Source organism: Babylonia areolata, chromosome 7, assembly GCF_041734735.1.
Source record: "Babylonia areolata isolate BAREFJ2019XMU chromosome 7, ASM4173473v1, whole genome shotgun sequence".
Taxonomy (NCBI): Eukaryota; Metazoa; Mollusca; class Gastropoda; order Neogastropoda; family Buccinidae; genus Babylonia; species Babylonia areolata.
In genome coordinates, this window is record NC_134882.1 from 21,176,205 (window position 1) to 21,192,264 (window position 16,060).

The following is a 16,060-nucleotide window of genomic DNA, read 5'->3' on the forward strand; positions in this document are numbered from 1 at the left end:
AAGACAAAGTAATCATCCTGTGGGGTATAAAGCACTTACTGGCCTGAGAAAGAAAAGACAACAGCAGAAAGAAAAGACGTCAGCAGAAAGAAAAGATGACAGCAGAAAGACAAAATAATCATCCTGTAGGGCATAAAGCACTTCCTGGCCTAAGAAAGAAAAGACGACAGTAGAAAGAAAAGACGACAGCAGAAAGAAAAGATCACAGCAGAAAGACAAAGTAATCATCCTGTAGGGCATAAAGCACTTCCTGGCCTGAGAAAGAAAAGACGACAGCAGAAAGACAAAACAACAAAAAGCACTGACCTTGGTGACAGTCCTGTTCCAGACGGTGACCTCATGACCTGACCTCAGCAGGTTCATCACCATGCCCTGTCCCATGATGCCCAGCCCCAGGAACCCAATTCGTAGGGGAGTCGGGATCACCGCCTGGTTCTCTAACTTCTCGTACATGCCGGAGCTGGTCTGCAATATGGTCAACAATGACATCTACTTGGCCAAGGTCAACATTTCACCACTTAATAACTATGTATGTGTGTGCATATGCATATGCGTAGGTGTGTGTGCATGTATTAAGTAAGAATGCATCAGAGACAGATAATGAGATTGCATATGTGTGTGTGTGTGTGTGTGAGCACATGTTTGTGTGTGTGTGTGTGTGTGTGAGTTTGCATGCCCACTTACAAACAAGTGTCTGCAATCCCATGTTCTTAAGAAATGAATTACAAAAGAAAAGAAAAAGCATGAAGACAATCAATCTGTTGGGAGTATAATATTACCATATATGTCTGGTTAGGACATGGAGAGGCCAGACTGACATCAGTCCTACAGTGTGCTGGTTAAGTTGGGGAGAAAACATCTTAGGGTTTTTTGCTTGTTTCTTTAACTTTTGCTATCAAAACCACTGCTTAACAGTATGCTATTTAAAGGAAGTCAATTTTCCAGTTCCTGCCACACTGAACTCGTGACTATTACATGTTGTAGTGCTTGGTTCAAGGCAGTACTTCATTTCTCAAACCAATTAACTTCCAAAAAAAAGGAAGATGACAAAATTACAGACTTTTTCATATCATTTCCATATATGGCAAATGCCTTGGACGTTTACCATCAGTACATGAAATGAGAAAAGCTTTAAGGAACAATTTCTTTTTTTTAATTAATCTTAGGCAGAAAAAAATATATGTGCATGCAAACAATGAAAACAACCTAATTAGAATCAAAGACTTTTTTCTGGCAATGTAACTAAATAAAGAATCCTGTATAACACCCCTGGCCTTTCTCCCACTGCAATGAGCACTCAAATGTTATAAGCACAAAATTAAGTAAATCATGTCCAGCTTCAAACAGGAAAGCTTCACTCAAATAAAAATCAGTTGATGTTTATCAAGTCCTGTACAAACTGTTGACCAACAAGAAACACTTCCCTTGATGACTCAGACTGATCAGTCACACACAAACACCTCAAACACTATGGTCACACAGACTGGTCAGTCACACACAACACCTCAATCATTATGGTCACACAGACTGGTCAGTCACACACAAACACCTCAATCACTATGGTCACACAGACTGGTCAGTCACACACAAACACCTCAATCACTACGGTCATCAGACTGGTCAGTCACACACAACACCTCAATCACTATGGTCATCAGACTGGTCAGTCACACACAACACCTCAATCACTATGGTCATCAGACTGGTCAGTCACACACACCACCTCAATCACTATGGTCACACAGACTGGTCAGTCACACACAACTCAATCACTACTGTCATCAGACTGGTCAGTCACACACAAACACCTCAATCACTACTGTCATCAGACTGGTCAGTCACACACAAACACCTCAATCACTATGGTCATCAGACTGGTCAGTCACACACAAACACCTCAATCACTATGGTCACACAGACTGGTCAGTCACACACAAACACCTCAATCACTATGGTCACACAGACTGGTCAGTCACACACAAACACCTCAATCACTATGGTCATCAGACTGGTCAGTCACACACACCACCTCAATCACTATGGTCATCAGACTGGTCAGTCACACACAAACACCTTAATCACTATGGCCACACAGACTGGTCAGTCATGCACAAACACCTCAATCACTATGGTCACACAGACTGGTCAGTCACGCACAAACACCTCAATCACTACGGTCACAGACTGGTCAGTCACACACAAACCCCTCAATCACTATGGTCATCAGACTGGTCAGTCACACACAAACACCTCAATCACTATGGTCATCAGACTGGTCAGTCACAAACCCCTCAATCACTACGGTCATCAGACTGGCCAGTCACACACACCACCTCAATCACTATGGTCATCAGACTGGTCAGTCACGCACAAACACCTCAATCACTATGGTCATCAGACTGGTCAGTCACGCACAAACACCTCAATCACTATGGTCACACACACTTTGGCTAAACAGAGCCCTGTCCCTCCTTCCGAAAAGTAATACCCAATTCAAACTTCATCTTTTCAGGCTGCCACACTCCTGGCTGTTAAGCATTCCCTTCTATTTCTAACTGTTCAGTTTATGAGTCAAACACTGTAAATAAACACTTCTCAGGTGTTAAAATTGTTAAAATACTTGGCAATATCAATGTGTTTGTTAATTGACCCAATATTTCAATGCATGTTTCACAAGCTTTCCCTTGGTAAACAGCAGATTCAATATGGTGGAACTCTTTCACAGTGATGAGATCATTCATAAAAACAGATCATTCTTCACACCAATTTTCACACCCCCTCCACACAAATTCATATGCAGTGTTGCTACCCCCCCACCCACCCACCCCTAAGGATTTTAAGCAGAGAAGAGCAAAGCAAAAACTAAAAATAACTTCTCCACACAACCAGCACTGGACTTCAGATTTATCATTCACTATTTCAGCATCAATTAAGCAATGATACAGGCACTAATGATATCACCATTGCAAAAGGAGAAATACTTTAACTCTACCTAATAACTTCAGTCATATTTATCTCACCTTATCTGTCCCAGGGAAAGCTTGGTTGTCTTCCAGAGGCACTTGAGAGTCATCAAGGGGCAGTCTAGCTTCCAAGGCATCGTTCATGTACTCTGCCGCTTCCTCTGTGCTTCTGCCACTGGCAGTGCCAGTTTGGGATGCAGAAAATTTGGGTTTCTTTGATGGGGTCAAGTCACCACCAGCACCCTGCAGTGGAATCACTCGCTTCTTTGGGATGCCTTTTCTGGAGGTTGGGGTCCCCAGCTGAAAAGACACAGAGACATGAAGCAAGCTGAAACTGGCTACATCATGATGATGATGATGATGATGATGATGATGTTCTGGAATGCCTTTTCTGGAGGTAGGGGGTCCCCAGCTGAGAAGATACAGAGACATGAAGCAAGCTGAAACTGGCTACAACATGATGATAATGATCATATGGATATTTGTAGCACCAATCCTCAATAAGAGACCAAGCTCTAAGCGCTTTACAAACACTGAGTCATTTGCACAACAGACTGCCTATTTGGGCAGAACTGACTGTCAGATGCCATTGGGTGCTCACCATTCTGATTCGTTTTCTGTGTCATTCAATCAGGTTTCAGTCGCGCACACACACACACACATACAAACTCACACAGAAGCGCAACATTTTACGAGTGTGACGGTTTGGTTTGGTTTATTTACCCCGCTATGTAGGCATCCAAATTGTTTTGGGGAGTGTGCATACTGGGTATGTTCTTGTTTCCATAATCCACTGAAAGCGGACATGGATTACAGGATCTTTAATGCGCATATTTGATCTTGTGCATATACATACACACGAAAGGGGTTCAGGCACTAGCAGGACTGCACATATGTTGACAAGGGAGATCGGAAAAATCTCCACCTTTAATCAACCAAGTGCTACTACGGTAGTCGAACTCCAGAAACTTGGGCGAGAATCCAACACTAATTATCTGACCATGGCACCCATTAGTACATTGAAAGATGTACCCACAACAGAACTCTTAGGTCACTCTGATCAGACCAACAACTTTGTTTTTATCTTTGATAAATGTACATTGTAATGTATTTGTATCTCATTCACCTGGCTGGTGACAGTGACCTTGTCGTTTAATAGCACTGACCTTGAAATCTGATAGCACTGACCTTGAAATTTGACAATACTAATTAACTTACCACATAGTTATAAATCCATAAAATATGACACCACACAGACAAGTTGCTCAGAGGTGCCAGTGCATATATCAGTTTTTTTTTTACTCTTAGAATCTTTGATGCCACAATTCACACTTTTCATTTCCAGGTTGATAAGACTCCTTTCATATTGCTTCTTTGCAGCAAAACACCATAACTCTCCATTCTTCTCAGAATGCAAATAGTTCACCTTGTATCTTGTGACTGGCTTACATTATGTCTCTTGCCCTTCAATTGAAACACACCTGGAAATCTTACATGTCGGAGCTCAGTCAATTTCATAAATTTTCAAAGTCATAAATTTTCAGTCAGACACTCAACAGATCAACCAAAATATGAACTGAAAATGACTGAACTGGTTCAACAGTGCACTATTTTTCATCAAAGCGTACTTTAAAATCTTATTCTGTTTGCACAATATTTATGATCCTTGCACCACCTCTTCCATGTTTACTATGGCTAACTATGATAAAACTCAAGGGCACAACTTCAAAATAAACAAAACTATTTTCGTAACTAACCAGTTCCGCAAGTTTTTTACTAACCGTATCATAAATCTGTGGAATAACCTTTTCTATGACACCATCAATGCGCCATCGGTAAACGCCTTCAAAAATCATATTGACAAAAAGTTTAAGGACCATGTATTTTCCACAGAGTTAAATCTTTATTGAGCTGTAGATAAATGTAGTATACACTATGCCTGATTTAAACAAGGGTCTGTTCACAACAAGTGATCCAAAAGCACATAAATGCACACTGATTATGAAGGCAAAAGGCTTTTAGCCTATAGCCAAACATTTCTGTGATTCTGTGACATTTCTGTGATAAGGTTGGTTCACACTGGTTGATACCTGTGCTTACCATAAATCACATCAAATTTCCAGCTCAACGCTCAACTTATATCAGAGAATGACACAGCAGTAAAGTGCAAGCTATATAATCAATGGTTTCTCCACTGCAAAGGGAAGTCACTGACAGTTTAGTCTTTTGTGATGGACTATGACTAAAACTTGGAGATAAGATTGCACTGGCTCTCAGTGCTGCAGCCGTGGGAGGTAGTTGGCTTTGGGAACCATCCCAAAGCAGACTGTCCAGATGGCCTTTGGGAACCATCCCACTGCTGACTGTCCAGATGGCCTTTGGGAACCATCCCACTGCCGACTGTCCAGATGGCCTTAGGGAACCATCCAACTGCCGACTGTCCAGATGGCCTTTGGGAACCATCTCAAAGCAGACTGTCCTGAAAAACTCTCAGCCGAGAGAATGGGGATATAACTTGGGTAAGACACTCTCCCACTACAATCAAATTCCAGCCAAGATGAACCATCCCACTGCCGACTGTCCAGATGGCCTTTGGGAACCATCCCAAAGCAGACTGTCCTGAAAAACTCTCGGCCAAGAGAATGGGGATGTAACTTGGGTAAGACACTCTCCCACTACAATCAAATTCCAGCCCAGATAGTCGGACAGTCTGGACAGCAGTTGTATCCTCTGCTGTCCTGATGGCCTTAGTCGGACACAACCATCAGATATATATACATACATACATACATCAAATTTTGATGATCATAATGATATGGATATCTATAGTGCCTATCCTTGGTCAGAGACCAAGCTGTATGCACTGTACAAACAGTCGTTTGCACTACAGACTGCCTACCTGGACACAGCCCACTGAGAGCTGCTTCAGTCACGCAAACACACACGTCACACACATGTATTTTGTTTATCTTTATGACCTTGTTTATTTTGTTCTTGTTTTTTTTTGTTTTTTGTTTTACCCCACAATGTAGGCAACCAAGCTCTGTTTTCAGAGGTGTGCATGCTGGGAATGTCCTTGTTTCTATAACCCACTGAATGCTGACATGGATCACAGGATCTTTAATGTGCCTGTTTGATCGTCTGCAATACACAGGAAGGGGGTTCAGTCGGAGTCACCTTCAGGTCTGACCAAACATTGACCTGCATGGTTAGAAAACTCTCCACCCTTACCCCACCAGGTGCACCGAAGTTGGGTATCAAACTCAGGAAATTCAGGTGCACCCGTCATAACCCAATGACTGACAAGAAAGAGAAAAAGCTGCCTAGTACCTTGCAATTAAGGGTCAGTCTTGGTAGGTATGACTGAATTTATCTTGTCCTGTCTTTCATGTTAACTTGATTAGATACTACTTTTCCCAACAATAACAAAACTGATTCACAAAACATTACCTTTTCACGCTCCAATCAAATGCAATCCAAAAACAGGTATCACTACTGAAGTAGCAGTCAACCATAGTACACAAAAAAAGGTGTCCTGTATTTCACATTGAATTGCTTCCCGCCAGAAACACTGATGGTCTAATTTCAACTTCAGCAACTGAGAAAAGAGCAACTTCAGCAGCAAATGAGAGAGAAGTTTCCTTGATAGGCAGTTTTACAAGGCCATATTTCAATCAGAAATGTTTGTTAGGAAGGCAAAGTTAAAAAGCAAAAAGCAAAAAAGCTTAATTTTGGGTGAAAAAAAAGAGGAAAAGTCTAAACATCTGTATAAAGTACCAATAAATGTATATCTAATATATGACACAGATGCTCTCACTAACAAAACAATCAACTACAGGACAGTGACACACTGAGAGAGATACAGGGAACCACTGCAGCCAATTATAGAACAAACCTTGTGTGTATATGACACAGATGCTTAACTAACTATATGACAGTAATACACTGAGCGACATACAGTGAACCACTGCAGCCAATTATAGAACAAACCTTGTGTGTATATGACACAGATGCTTAACTAACTATATGACAGTAATACACTGAGAGATGTACAGTGAACCACTGCAGCCAATTATAGAACAAACCTTGTATGTATATGACACAGATGCTTAACTAACTATATGACAGTAATACACTGAGAGACGTACAGTGAACCACTGCAGCCAATTATAGAACAAACCTTGTGTGTATATGACACAGATGCTTAACTATATGACAGTAATACAATGAGAGATGTACAGTGAACCACTGCAGCCAATTATAGAACAAACCTTGTGTGTATAAGACACAGATGCTTAACTAACTATATGACAGTAATACTCTGAGAGACATACAGTGAACCACTGCAGCCAATTATAGAACAAACCTTGCGTGTATATGACACAGATGCTTAACTAACTATATGACAGTAATACACTGACAGACGTACAGTGAACCACTGCAGCCAATTATAGAACAAACCTTGTGAGCATGACACACATGCTTTCACTAACAAAAATAAAATAACTAACTACAGAACAGCGATATACTGAGAAGAAAAGACACTGTGAAAAACTGCAGAAAAGCAAATGACAAACATTCCATGTCTCTCTTTGTCAGTGTGTGTTGCTATCAGACTCCTATTCATGCTATGGAATACAGCAATACTACCAGTCTGGAATGGTGGACTGTCTACCCTTCAGTCAGTATCCAAAATGATGTCAGTGTATGTTACTATCAGACTCCTATTCATGCTATGGAATACAACAATACTACCGGTCTGGAATGGTGGACTGTCTACCCTTCACTCAGTATCCAAAATGATGTCAGTGTGTGTTACTATCAGACTCCTATTCATGCTATGGAATACAACCATTCTGGAATGGTGGACTATCTACCCTTCACTCAGTATCCAAAATGATGTCAGTGTATGTTACTATCAGACTCCTATTCCTGCTATGGAATACAACCATTCTGGAATGGTGGACTGTCTACCCTTCACTCAGTATCCAAAATGATGTCAGTGTGTGTTACTATCAGACTCCTATTCCTGCTATGGAATACAACCATTCTGGAATGGTGGACTGTCTACCCTTCACTCAGTATCCAAAATGATGTCAGTGTGTGTTACTATCAGACTCCTATTCATGCTATGGAATACAACCATTCTGGAATGGTGGACTGTCTACCCTTCACTCAGTATCCAAAATGATGTCAGTGTGTGTTACTATCAGACTCCTATTCATGCTATGGAATACAACCATTCTGGAATGGTGGACTGTCTACCCTTCACTCAGTATCCAAAATGATGTCAGTGTGTGTTACTATCAGACTCCTATTCATGCTATGGAATACAACCATTCTGGAATGGTGGACTGTCTACCCCTTAACTCAGTATCCAAAATGAACACTGAGCACCATCCCCACCACCCCCCAAAAAATACATGATATATGTGACCCTCCACCACGAAATGAGTTGCTTTGCACCAGAGGTCGATTTTTAGTTATTGGTATATCATAAATCTGCAATAAATGACCTTTACAGCGAAAAAAAAAAAGTTTGTAAGTCGGATGATTCTGTGAAAAGTTATTGTGATTTGAAGTTCTAAAGTCGCGAAAGTAACGAACTGAGAAATCAAGGCCGAAAAGTTTTGGAACATGTTCATAGCAACCACATACTTCTAAGCAAGATATGTTCATGAAATTTGGCACACACATACTTAGTGGCAATGTCCACAATTGCACAAAGTTTGAAAGAAAAATATTGAGTGTATTTGATTTTATTCAAATAAGAATTTTCTAATTTTTTTTGGAAAGAATTGCAACTGAAGTATTAGTATACTTACTTTTTAATCAGCTCAACATGACTAAAAACCTTCCAGTTTTAAGATCAGTTTTGTTGTGGTGTTGTTTGTGGTCCAATTACTATGAAACTTTTGCTTTGTATAGTACGTGTACTAAAATTTATGCCAGATTATAGGTAAAAAATGCTAAATCATGATGCCGAATCATGTAATTGTTGTAATTCAATGTGCTCACTGGCTTAGTGTGCTTGTGATATTACCATAATCCATACAACAAGCACAACAAAATAACAAAAAATATCCACACAACAAAACTGCTCATACAAAAGGTACAAGTTCATGTGTGTTTTATCCCAGCACAGCATCAAATGAAATACATTTCATAATCCAAATGAACACTTCAAACAATTCATCTGCAAAGAAAACCTACTTGTCAAACCCATACTTCACACAATAAAGACACACAACCTCATCAAACAAACACTCAATCTGCTAAAAAAAATAAAAAATGTGCAGATATGTGGCACAGGTAATCAATTCTTGTGGTACAAAGTGTCATCAGGGTGGATGGTGTTGATGTTGAACCTTCTTCCTCCACTCTTTTTTCTCCACCGGTGGTGTCAGTATGTTCCAAAAATGCATGGTTTATCCTGAAACAGTTTGTTATGTAATACTTCTTTTTCTCTTTTCATTTCCTTTGTTCTGAATTATTTTCTATATGTTCTAAAGTTTATTCATTAATGCTAATAATGATAGATTAAATATCAACAGTAATTTCAGTTTTGTACATTTACATCACAGCTTTCATTCTTTACACAGGACTTTACAAAATGCTTTACTTCTAGTTCTATGTATTTTATCAGAAAATAAAAAAAGAATACACTTATATATATATATATATATATATATATATATATATATATATATATATACATATATATCATAATATAATCACACAAAGCAGTTTACTGATAATAAAAGTATGAAATAGTGATTATTAATGCTGTATCACTATGAGTATCAGTGTGCATATCAGTGTGCATGTGCATGACATGCTGCAATCCATTGAGTTACTTTATGCATAGTGGCATGTCAAGCACATGCACACTTATATCATTTATGTAAATGACTGGGCAAAAGTTTACAATTCCATACATGTACATCTAGACAAAGTTTGTAAAAAGAAACTAAGTTTGCACACTTCATGGTAAATTTATACTATAAATCATAGTACATTAACAGTTGGCTCACTCACTCATAGATAGTTCACCAGCAGACAGTTCTTTAGTTGACAGTGTAGTTAGTGTGGTGGTGTTGCCTCTCCTTCTGATGACATGACTTGCCAGCAGTGATCTCAGAATTATTCATTGGTGTACAGGCAGGCATATAAAGTACCATCATATCTTTCAGGGCTGAAAAAGAAATTGAACTATTAGTAATACTGTTAGTATTTACTGTTGACACAACTCTATATTTATTTACCTCAAAACAACACAGACACAGAAACACACACACACACACACACACACACCAACCTGACACACATTCACATAAAATATCCATTGAAGCAAATTCTGTGAAACTGAAAACTGTTCATAATGTCATGCCCCTGAACCTCCCCTAGCTCAGTTAAATGGTTAAACTGTGAAGAGACAGTGTGTGTGTGTGTGTGTGTGTGTGTGTGCGCGCGCGCGCGAGTGTGTGTGTGCGAGAGAGAGAGAGAGAGAGAGAGAGTGTGCGTGTGTGTGTGTGTGTGTGTGTGTGTGTCAGTGACATGTATACACACTGTGTCACACATTGTGTGTGTGTGTGTGTGTGTGTGTGTGTGTGTGTGTGTGTGTGTGTGTGTGTGTGTGTGAGATCTTTTAATTTACATTCTGTTAATTTCCTCAGATTCATTTTATTCTTTTAATCATTTTTATTCCAGATTTCAAACAGTGAATTTCTGTTCCAATGTAAGACAATAAATCAGTCTTGAGTCAATCATTGTTAAATAAATTATTATCAATTGATTATTTCATCATTACATTTCAGTATTTGTCAATGTGGGTAAAATAAGAATGCTTACCTTCAGACACTTCAGCTATATCCAGTCCCCCAGTCACTTTGCTTGCATATTCCTTGTGTGAGCTGTGAGAAACGCAGTTCTATCACTTCAGTGCAGCAAGTCAGTTTCACTTGTTTCCATGTCAGTCACAACACTGATGGCACCTGGTGCATGTGATTTCGGCAATTACAGGCGAAGGCTTCCAACCTTTCTGTATCTAGTGCAAATGTTGATTCATCATCTACATCAAAATTAATATTATTGTTGATGAAACTGAACGACAATCCTGCGTCGTCTGCTTTCGAAATCAGCGTTGCCTTCGTGTTCACTGAGATCGATTTCATGAACGGTCAGTTCCATCAATGAAGTACTGGGTTAGAAACTCACAAATGTCGTCTTCTTCACTGAATGGCAAAATGTGTGCAACGCAAGTTATCTTGTCAGGAAATCGCCAAGTCACTCTTGAAAACGTGCTTCCAAACCCTGCGACCATGTTTATTTGAGCTAGCGTGCTGAATGGCTGGTTTCGTCACGTGGCCTCTCTCGGCCAATGACAGAGGGGATTTTCCTTCATAGTGACGCACTGTTTACGTAGTGTATCCTTATTTTGAAAGCGACGATTCGCTCGTAGTTAAAAAATCAACCAATGAGAAGGACATAGACTGAAACAGAAAGAGACGGACTTGACCTTTAAAACAATGTATGATTCGACCGGTCGATTCCAAGAGATGAGGGAGGGCAAGCTTGTCAAAGTTGATCGATTTCGCGAAGTCATAGGCGATCAGAATGACGGGTTAGGCATTTTAAGCACACTTTTAAGGCAAAAGAAGACACAGTTATGCCTAGATACTTCAATATGAGATAAAAGAAAGCCTAAAGTTTACTATGAAGTCAAAATCTGAAAATCGACAACCTGACCCCTACCCGCCTAAAATCGCCGCTAGTGGGAAAGTTGGTCAGGTGCAAAGCGACTCATTCCGTGATGGAGGGTCACATATATATATACAAAATAAAATAAAATAAATAATAACCAAAACATGAACTAAAATTTTCATTTAATTTTTAAAATGGAGCCTGCCCAAAATGCACACATACCCACTCAAATGCACACAGTGTCTGCACCGTGAATGAAAAACAAATCTGCCTACCTTCTTCTTCTGGGATGAAGTGACTGCCTGCTGAAAGCAAAACAACACTGGATTACTTTAAGTTTATGCCATTCACTTGAATTACCCACTGATTTCCTCAAGCAGTCAAAAATGAAACTGAATGAGAGAAAGATCGACAATGACAATGGCAAATGTTTTACTGAGGATAAGTGGATAAGCTGAAAGCTTTACACTATGCCCTCTCTCACAGAGACCACACACACACACACATAGACACACACATGCATGCATGCACAATACGATAAATGAATATATAAAACAAATAACATAAGACAATTACAATGAATAATGGTAAATAGATCAATAAATATGTAATTTGTAAATGAACTATAAATTACGAAAACATCATGAAAATGAACACAAAACAATTACAACAAAATGATCATCTTCAACCACACACACATGTGCACCCTGCACAGGCGCCATACACATGCACTCAAAGACACCAATAGGCAATACAGACATGACATATGCTGACAAACACACATGCACACTTACACTGCGCCTTCTACCTTGCTAGTACTTACACATTGTTGGAGAGCAAGAAAACTCATTGTCGGCTTACTAAAATAAGTAAAAACTCATCAAAGGGCATTGAGTTTGCAAGAACTAATTATATTTCTTGCATTTGATATTTTTGGTACGCTTTTTTGAATGATGCTATAGTCAATATATTTCTAAGATCCTCAGGGATTTCATTCCATAGTTTACCTCAAAAATAAGTGAGAGGACATGAAAATGTTAGTTCCAGGGCAAAGGACAAAACTGGCACTCTTCATAAGAATACCTTTTTCACAGAATTTCCAATCAAGATAGGGTGGTGCTAATTTTATTCATGATTTTGTACATATACCAAAACACCCTTGCAACATTTAAGATGAAAGGGGAGTAATTCTAGTCTGGTATAGTTATTTGCTTGAACAGAAGATTTTAAGAAAGATGAGCTTAAGAGAATGTCTGTATGCATTGTCAAGAGGTTTTAGTATTTTTTACTGGCCCTATCCCAGCATGTTGATGCAGGTAGGACATATGTGTGAAAAAACAATTTACAGGCAAGTTAATCATGGAAATGATTAATGACAAAGACAGAAAGAGAGAAAGACAGAGAGAGAGAGAAAGAGAGAAGAATCTAACAAAATGGATACATACTACACTTCATCACCAATGACTGACAAAGCATGTTACAATCACAGTAACACTTTTCTAAGCCCCTTACATCCAACCTTGCCCCCCCCCCCCCTCCCCCACATCCACCCCCCCCCTCCCCCACATCCAACCTCCCCCCCCCCCCCCCTTTACATCCAACCTCTCCCCTCCCCCCTTACATCCAACCTCTCCCCTTCAGCCCAGACAGAACAGATCACGAACAAGTGTACACAGAGATCCGCTGTCTCCATCAGCACACACTCAAGTCACAAGGGACGTATGATACAAAAAGTGTACACATAGATCTGCTGTCTCCATAAGCACACACTCAAGTCACATGGGACATATGATGCAAAAAGTGTACACATAGATCTGCTGTCTCTATAAGCACACACTCAAGTCACAAGGGACATATGATGCAAAAAGTGTACAAATAGATCCACTGTCTCCATAAGCACACACTCAAGTCACAAGGGACATATGATGCAAAAAGTGTACACATAGATCTGCTGTCTCCATAAGCACACACTCAAGTCACAAGGGACATATGATGCAAAAAAAATGTGATAAAACCTTTTTTTCCTCTTTTTTTTTTTTTTTTTTTTTTGCTGTCCCACGTTCCGCACTGTCTCAGTAGCATTATTAGTCTCCATCCACAGCCACACCTTAGTTAATCTGTCACAGTCCCTGCATCAGAAGTCCAGGGAGCTACTGATGTAAGGCTGCAAGGAGGCAACACACCAGAGGAGACCCTGCACTGCTGCCGAGTCACATCAGTGGTGTTCAGCAGTGCCTTTTCTAACATACTTCAGATACCACCTACAATGCATTCTACTGATGACAACTGCTTAGTCACAGACCCAGACTGAATGAGCATCCCTTGAGAGTTGAGACTGCCACCACGTCCCTCTGACGACAGTCCCCCATGAACCTGCCGACACCAAAGACCTTGACAGAACTCGCCCCAAACACACAAGTGGAGGGGGGGGATTAAAACTGAAGTCACCATGAGAACAGGGTGTGAAGGGCCACAGAATCTGGGACTTTTTTTCTTCCAACAAAGGTAGATGATGAAGTTGGCTATAGAAGTCCATTTCAGGTTTGTGACTACCTGGCCAAGATGTACTTTACGTGTCCTGTCATGAGATCCCAGCGTTAACCAGGCCCCAGAGATACACACTTGCACTGTTAGTCAGGAAATTAGAGCAACACTCCCAAAGATGTATCTGTGAAGTGGATGATACTGGACTGTGTAGTCCCAGTCTTCCCATTTAAACTCATAGCACACTCATCTTCTGGGTGAAGCCAGGTGCTGACCAAAACCCCTCTTCTTCTGGGAATCAAACCTGCATCCTCCCTGCTGTCAGTCTGCCATGCTAACCACTTCACCAAGGCAGCTAGTCTCAAACATTTTCATACTGAACACAGACACCTAACCATCCTGGACAAGGTACTTTGAGTTGGATTTGTAATAAAACAGACACTTGCAGCATCACTTGGACCTGATAAAATATAAACATACAGTCAAACTCGAACCGATTGGACTGGGGCCAGAGGCAAACCTACCAACATTTTTTTAAGTGACAAGGAACAACAGAGGTTTAGGCTTAAAGCAGTTTGCTGGGACTGACTGGTCAAACTGTAACATAAATTTTCAGTACGTGTCATGTGTGTGTGTTCAACAGCAGACGTGGTGTAGCATTTATGTATCAGTCCACAAACTTTGAACACCTGGAAAGTGAAACATGATATTTTTTAATCCCATCTACAATTTCATACATTTGGACACCTTGGGACAGCTACCTTTTTGGCTCCTGAGCGACCTTGCTTCCTGTCAGCCTTGCCAGACCTGGCTAGGGGTGTCTGACTGATCTCATCGTAGACTGACAAGTCGACTTTCCTGGCCGATTCCTGGTCACACACAACTCAAAGCATCACTACCTTTTATGTTTTCTGTCACTTACCGCACACAGTTCTATGTCACGAAAGTCTATAGACTGATGGGACAACTGATGCTTTTTTCCATCCACAACCCTTAACAATACAAAGTTTAAAGAATTAGACTGAAAGTACGAAACATTTTAGGCCCTTTATAATAAAGACTGATGAACTAAATCATTGACAGTACCTACAGAGGATAAAAACACTGTAGTATAAAACTTTTAAAATATTGTCCAAACATAGGAACATCTCAGCAACAGTCTGAAAGATTGCAACAAACAATATCACATTGTTTTTTTTCCGGTTTTTTTTTTTTTCAGTCTTAATAAAAAAACCCTTTTTAATGGCTGGTTTCCTGAAACTGATTCGTGAACTCACAATCATAAAATGCAAGAGAATGAAGCCATTATGATTATAGTATCAATTACCTGCATCAAACAAGACACACATCGGTAGACTTTCTGTTTCAAAAAAAGTCGACTGAAAGCAACCTTAATTCTGAATTTTCAAAATTTAAGTAACCCTAACAGTGAATAATCAAACAAACAATTATGATGTTTGTTTTTTTAAAATATATATCAAATCTTTCTTGTTCTTTTTTTTTTAAACTACTGGGTACTCACTGGTAGATCTTGCCAGGCACTTTCAATGGATTCCAAGGCCTCTTTGAAAGGCCTGGTCAGACGTGTATTTTCAAGATATTTGTCACGCAGCTTGGCATACGGAGCGATACTCTCTTCAGCCACCCATGCACTGTTTGAGGAAAACAAAAATTGTTCGTCCATTATAATAATAATATAATAATATATATTATATTGTACTTATATGGTGCAAACTCTCTTTATGATGGGTTCTAAGTGCCTCACATGTGATAATACATATACAACAGTGTAAACCACACACAAGCACATGAGGACATAGAAGTGGAAAAACATCTATGATCTATATACACCAATACAATAATACAAATTGCAGATATGAGTAATCACAGGAAAAAGGCACAAAACACAC

The 16,060-nt window shown here is 39.8% G+C and overlaps 1 protein-coding gene and 1 long non-coding RNA gene across 4 annotated transcripts in view; both read right to left on the reverse strand.

The window, feature by feature from the left end:
• Window positions 1-16,060, reverse strand: part of LOC143283895 (uncharacterized) — a 126,828-nt gene that overhangs the window by 108,699 nt on the left and 2,069 nt on the right. For 2 of the 3 annotated variants that reach the window (XR_013055463.1, XM_076590287.1), the window contains exons 4-8: window positions 15,673-15,802; window positions 14,912-15,019; window positions 11,942-11,971; window positions 3,021-3,263; window positions 307-465 (exon numbers count right to left, since the gene is read on the reverse strand). Coding sequence is in view for 1 of the 3 variants with exons in the window: in XM_076590287.1 (XP_076446402.1) it covers window positions 307-465; window positions 3,021-3,263; window positions 11,942-11,971; window positions 14,912-15,019; window positions 15,673-15,802 (670 nt within the window). In the remaining 2 variants the exon portion in view is untranslated. The remainder of the gene's footprint in view (window positions 1-306; window positions 466-3,020; window positions 3,264-11,941; window positions 11,972-14,911; window positions 15,020-15,672; window positions 15,803-16,060) is intronic. The other variant, XR_013055464.1, reaches the window with a different exon arrangement.
• On the reverse strand, window positions 9,105-11,094 carry LOC143283896 (uncharacterized). Its single transcript, XR_013055465.1, has 3 exons — window positions 10,815-11,094; window positions 10,002-10,158; window positions 9,105-9,396 (listed from the first exon to the last, which is right to left on the reverse strand). It is a non-coding gene; the product is annotated as an uncharacterized LOC143283896 (long non-coding RNA).